The following is a 6,507-nucleotide window of genomic DNA, read 5'->3' as shown; positions in this document are numbered from 1 at the left end:
GATGTGCAGGAGGCAGCTGATCGATGTTTCTCTCTCACTGATGTTTCTAACTCTCTACTCCTCTCCCTTCCTCTCTGTAAAATATATTTAAAAAATATATATATATATTTTTTTTAAAAAGCCAGATTAAATGTCACACTTTGAAAACATAAAATATTTAAATAATATTTTCAGTTCAATTAAATAACTACACAAAACAAACTTTAAAACTTGTTACACAAATATATGGTAGTACATATATTTATAGCCACTTATTAGCTGTATGACATTAGGCAAGATCTCTGTACTCAGACTCATCTATGAAATGGGAATAATAATGGTACTTACCTTACAGAGTTGTTATAAGGATTATATAAATTAATTTATATAATGTGCTTAGAACAGCACCTTCATATAATAAGCACTTAATGAATGTTAGTGGCTATTCTTAAGTAAATATTTGTGTCATTATTTACTATTGCTGCTACTCAGGAGACTTAGTGATTTTTAAACTGAATTTGAACTGTTGCCAAACATTATTTAGATAATTTAAAAAAAAGCTTCTTTGAGAATGTTTTTATATTGTAATTAGAATAATCTGTTGAAGACATTTATATTTAGTTTCCTTTGAAGTAATTAAATTAGTTCATGTATTGATACTACAGACAATACAAAAAAGTGCAGCTATTTTAACAACTGTGAAATTTCTTTAGTGGCTACAATTTCATGCATAGTTAGCTTAACTTTCATTTCAATCTTTTATGTTTTACACACTAATAGCATTCTATTTCTGATAGGCTGAAGCTTAAAGTTTACTACTATCTTGAATAATGCTGTTTAAGCTGACTTCTAAATTACTCTTAAATTGGCTATAGAATTTCCAAGTAAACTGGAAGTAACTAAATGTTTTGGTTCTTTTACCAGAACTGAGAAAAGTTACATGACTTATTTTTTAAAAATTTATTTTTATTGTTGAAAGTATTACAGATGTTCCCCCTCCCTTTTTCCCCCATTGACCCCCCCCTCCCCTGAAAGTATCTGATAATTTTAAATAAGAAGTAGTGAAAGAATTATGTTAACAAAATGAACTATAAATGCTGACCTTCAGAGAGCTAATCTGGTGTTTTCCATTTAACTCATTCATTTTTTTTACAGTTACTATTAACATTTTCAAGATAAGAGGCAAAATAGTGTAGAGGTTTAAAAGCTTGGAGCTCTAAAGTCAAATAACCTAAGATAAAGCCAAGATGTGGCACCCAATTGTTGGGTAACTTTGGGCAGATTATACCTTAGTTTTCTCTTCTGTTATATACAAACTAGAGGTCTGGTGCATGAAATTTATGAACGGGAAGGGTCCCTAGGCCTGGCAGACGATCAGGGCCGATTGGGGCCTTCTGGCTGCTGGTCAGGGCCTTCCTTCATTCCGCGATGCCCCCCTGGTGGTTAGTGCGTGTCATAGCAAGTGATCAAACTTCCGGTCAAACTCCAGGGGGGACACTTTGCATATTAGCCTTTCACATATATAGATAATAGTATTTACATTATAGTTATTGTGAGGATTAAGTAGATAACACTTCAACACATAACCAAGGTAAAAGAAACACTCAAATATGAGATAATGTAATTATTATAACAAAACTAAAAATTCTGGAATGATTTGCTGGCTAGAAGTCACAAAACTAGTAAGCAAGGAAGCTGAGATGAAAACGGAACTCTTCAAAACTCTTATAAAAGGAGAGAAAGGGATAAACTTCTACTGAACTAGCCACATGATAATATTACCTCTGTACTCTCTGGCTTGCTTGCAGTGCAGGTAAATGTGAAGGCAGACTATGATACACATAGAAAATGGGAATGCTGCTATATAAAGCTGGCCAATTAGCATTAGACTAACTCTACCTAGGTAAAAGGATGAGAAGTGGAGAGGATCTGACTATATTCTTAAAATTATTTTATACACTACATATTTAGGTCCATTTATTCGAATCTAATGAATTACAATAATTATTGAGAATACTTTTATTATGTTTTAGTATTATCTATACAGTAGATTTTTAAGTGAAAAAAGAAAGAAAGGAAAAACCCCATGGCAGATACCTGAACTATTGGGCTATTTTCCAGAACCAGTTATGATATAATTTGGGGATCTGCAGGCTAGACTTCTACTGGGATTCTGTGAATGAGACCAACATGTTCCAAAATTCAAATAAAAGAAATCTCTTCTCAATCTGTAGAGTTAAAAAAAAATAACTTTTAAAAGTTTCTCTTTTCTAAAACTTTCTTAAACCTCTGAAATCTGTTATCAAGTATTAGATTAAAAATACAACTGAGAAAGGGCAATAAGTAAAAAATAACGTTTCTATGCACTTAGTTTATAGTTTAGGCACATCTGATTTCAGTCAAAGGGCAGAACCTCTCAACTGACTTTTAATTATAAGGGAGTGTGTGTCGTAAAAATTGTTTATTATAGAGCACCCTCTGTTATTCAATCCTTGAAATTTTGTGTCTCGGGAAATAATAACTGTTGTTTGAATAGTGCACAGACCTTGGAAAACCATAGAATAATAGCTTAAAGATAAGAGGATGACTCATACAGATTCCTTCAGCAATTTATCCCATCAAAATCCCAAAAAACAACAACAAAAAACAAAAAAAACCAAGGGGGAAGGGTCCTACTAAACTAAGTCCCGTGTAAACTTGTTTAAATTTTATATTCAGGCAAAATGACTAACATATTATGGAAATCTTCTAAACATTAAACTATATTATTGGTATATTTGAAACAAGAAAATGAAAAACACAGAAGACTTGAAAGCCAATTTTGGAACACTGGAAATTTCAGGTTGAAAACCAAGAAATCAAGTATTAAATTAGGGTTGAATATTCACATTTTAAAAGTTTTTCTGCTTATTTTTCTTTAGAACTATAAAACTGTATTTAGTTTTAGAAGTAAACTTTTACTTCCTAATAATGAGAAGATACAATTACTGTCTGAAAGCTTTACAAACCGTTAATCCTTAAATGTATGTTAACACCTCACTATGTAGAAGTGAAAGAATATGAAAAGGAAACATAGAGATGCCACCATTTTTTTCACTCATCCCCAAACATAGAGATCTCACTAATTCAGTTTTACTTGAATAATATAAATGATCTTTTCAGGGTTCTTTACACTGTAAAGAAATCTAAAAACTCTAATAAAAAAGATTTAACAATTAAAGTTTTTTAATTTATTGAAAAATATTTTAAGTTCACCGTATATTTTCAATGAATAAGGCTGTTGAACTAATGATTTACATAGACTAAGAATTACTATCTTGCCTAGAAACATTAAACTGGGCATCCCTCATGAAGATGTCATCTTGGATAACGAGCACTAATTTGAATGTTAGGTAATGCTTGTACACCTACATCTGTTTCTGTATAGTGGCACATCTGGCACTATGGAGTGGCTAGTAGGGCATAATACTTCAGTGATAGGTTCTTTTACATGTATATTTAGAACCATTCCTATGCAAAATGTGTGTATATGGTTGTATGCATACCTCTTATTGTAAACCTATATACTGTGAAGAAGTAGTTGACTTTGACACTTGAAAAACAGAAGCAATACTTGATTTACTTTTGTAAATATTTAGGATATTTTAAATAAATGCATGTCCAATACATTAAAAAAAATTAAGGAAGTTAACTATTAATTTCAACAGTGGGTCAAAACATAGCAGATTTTATTGAACAGTTAGAGCTACCTAACCTTGGTGTTAAAGGTGAGGCTGTGCCTGGCAATACTAGTAACATGTGTGTAAATTAACAGATCATATTTGTTAATCAGATTAAAAATTATAATTTCTTTTCTATAATTTTGTGCCAGGTAATGGGTGTTTTGTTTTCATCCCAAATTTCATTATAAAACTGATTTTTGAATAAAGTCATCTGATTATTTCTTTGATTTCATGTGGCCATCTTTTGGAAAGCATGGGGAGCTTCAGGATCCAAGCATGCAATAGTAATTCTGCTCCCCCTCTGCAGGACAACATGATAGCATAGGGTCTTGGCATGTAATCATACTTTTCCTTCCTGTTTGTTTTGATCTAATGGAACAGGAAAGAAATCCATTTGAGTTTCTAAAACTACAAAATGTAAAAGCCGAAGACTTCTTTATATATTCAAGCTGATTTAGTATTCTACCATATCTTAACTAAACCATCTAATGCAGCAGTTCTCAACCTGTGGGTCGTGACCCCTTTGGTGGTCGAACGACCCTTTCACAGGGGTCGCCTAAGACCATCCTGCATATCAGATATTTACATTACGATTCATAACAGTAGCAACATTACAGTTATGAAGTAGCAACGAAAATAATTTTATGGTTGGGTCACAACATGAGGAACTGTATTTAAAGGGCCAGAAGGTTGAGAACCACTGATCTAATGGGAGAGAGATACTAGAAAACAATACCTTTTTGTTTTCAAATTGTGCCTCTTCCTGACAGCATCCTCTACAGTCAGGATCCAGCTGAAGCAGGTTGAACTGTCCAAGAAGATCACAGGAGCTGCAGAGCAAGTTGCTGGAGAAGCCTAACTCTCTGCAAGCCTCTGATGAAAACTCTGCCCCGAAGGCAGACATCTGAAAATAAAAAATAGAAATAAAACTTAATTCAATATTTACATTATAAAATTTCCCAAAAGAGAGAAACCAGGATTGTCAAAATCTAACACATTGGAGATAAGTTACTTCATAACCTTATATGAGTCTTTGTTCTCCCTTACTCATCCCCACATAACTTTTTTTTCTTAAAAATCTGTCATCATTCACATTTAGCTAAAATATGGGCTAAAAGATATATTATCTCTTTAGATATGTATATTGCATATAATATATTTTATTAAATATTCAATAGTTTTTAAAAACAAATTTCCATTATATTAAAAAACTTAATACCTGTTTATATGGGTCTATGGAGTAACATTAACTTCTATTCTTGATCCCGACTACATCCTACAGAATTATCTTCACTCACATGTAGGAGAGGAAGAGTGGGAAGGGGAATGGGAAAGAATAGGAGCACAGCAGAAATAAAACTCTGGAGTTTAGGTACTAGCTCCACCACTTACAAAATGTGTGACAATGGACAAGACAACCTCACTAAGCATTAATTTTCTCACTGATAAAGCAAAGAGTACTTCCTACATAAAATAGTTTGCAGTTAAAAAATGAAATGACATATGTAATCAATCAGAATGACTGGCAAGAGCAGGCTTTCAAAAATATTAGTCTGTTTCCCTCACCAATTCTTCTTTCATGTTTCAGTGGATGGGGCATACTTGTATCTGTCGAAACTCAATCCCTCTACCTGTGCTTCAGCCTCTGCCATACACACAGGGACTTAATTTTACCGGTAATGGTAATTCTTCTGTGTATCCAAGCCCTCGATTCTAATTGTTCTCCCCACACTCCACCATTTCTACAATGTTACTCTAGTCTGGTTTCTGATTTTACCACTCGACTAAACTTGCCCCAAATCAGTAATACAAAGGCGTTCAAAACTTCTCCTCTAGTTGCCCCTGCCATGGGCTTGTCCCCTTCCTCCTTCCTCTTCTATGCATTTCTTAAATGTTATTGTTTGCCATTTCTATTTTTGGTTCTCTCTTGGGTGTACATACTTTCATAAGCAACTTTTTCTCCCGCATGGCTTTAAATACTGATTTACTGAAAACTCCCAAGTCTTTTTCTTGAATGGCAAGCTTCCAACACCAACAGCCTACTTGATGTCTCATTTAGATGTTGCAAAAGGCACTGCAAATTCAAAATCTCCAACAGTGAAAAAACAAACAAAAAAACAAAGCAACCCCCTCCCCCCAAATATCCAACAGTGAAATTTACCCTTTTCTCCTTAAATCTATTCCTACCCAATGTAATTCAGTAAAAATGGTACCATTTTCCCTGACCAGGAAGTTGCCCAGGTCAGTCATTCCAGATTGCACACTTTTCACCATTCTTACAACCAATTAGTTAACAAGTTTTGATAATTTTGTTTCTTATAGAGCTCTCAAATCTTTTCCTGCCTCAGTGGCTTTTAAATGGTCACTGACAGCTGCACCTCTAATTACTTCTTCAATCCCATTCTACTTTTCAGTTATAATGAATTCCTCAAATGAATAATCATGCGATTGTACTTGATTTTATTCTTACATTTATTGAGCACCTACTGACAGGTGGCATGAATATACAAAACATGTATTGAAGTCCGACAACATCTTGATTTAAATCCAGCACAGAACAACCTTACTTTTGAGTTTCTGAATAGGAATCTCAGAGTTTTGACGAGCAAAGGAGAAAAAGCAGAGTGGGTACTTAATAAATGTAGCATTATTCCCACCGTCCACTGTGAAAGTATACTTAATAACTACAAAACACTATTTATGGGTTGATTAAAGCATTGTTCTCTGCACCGAAGGGTTGTGGGTTCGATTCCCGGTCAGGGTGAGTCCTGGAGGCAGCCAATTGATATTCATTCACCGCTCCCCC

The 6,507-nt window shown here is 33.8% G+C and overlaps 1 protein-coding gene across 1 annotated transcript in view; it reads right to left on the bottom strand.

Moving 5' to 3' along the window:
• The window catches only part of LOC102751792 (15 kDa selenoprotein), a 33,132-nt gene that overhangs the window by 20,444 nt on the left and 6,181 nt on the right, over positions 1–6,507 (bottom strand). The window contains exon 2 of the mRNA XM_006760798.2: positions 4,438–4,605. Coding sequence (XP_006760861.2) covers positions 4,438–4,605 — 168 coding nt within the window. The remainder of the gene's footprint in view (positions 1–4,437; positions 4,606–6,507) is intronic.

This window comes from Myotis davidii, unplaced genomic scaffold (genome assembly GCF_000327345.1).
Source record: "Myotis davidii unplaced genomic scaffold, ASM32734v1 scaffold156, whole genome shotgun sequence".
NCBI lineage: Eukaryota > Metazoa > Chordata > Mammalia > Chiroptera > Vespertilionidae > Myotis > Myotis davidii.
Note: the sequence above shows the minus strand (reverse complement) of the source record. Positions and strands in the feature narration are given on the sequence as shown.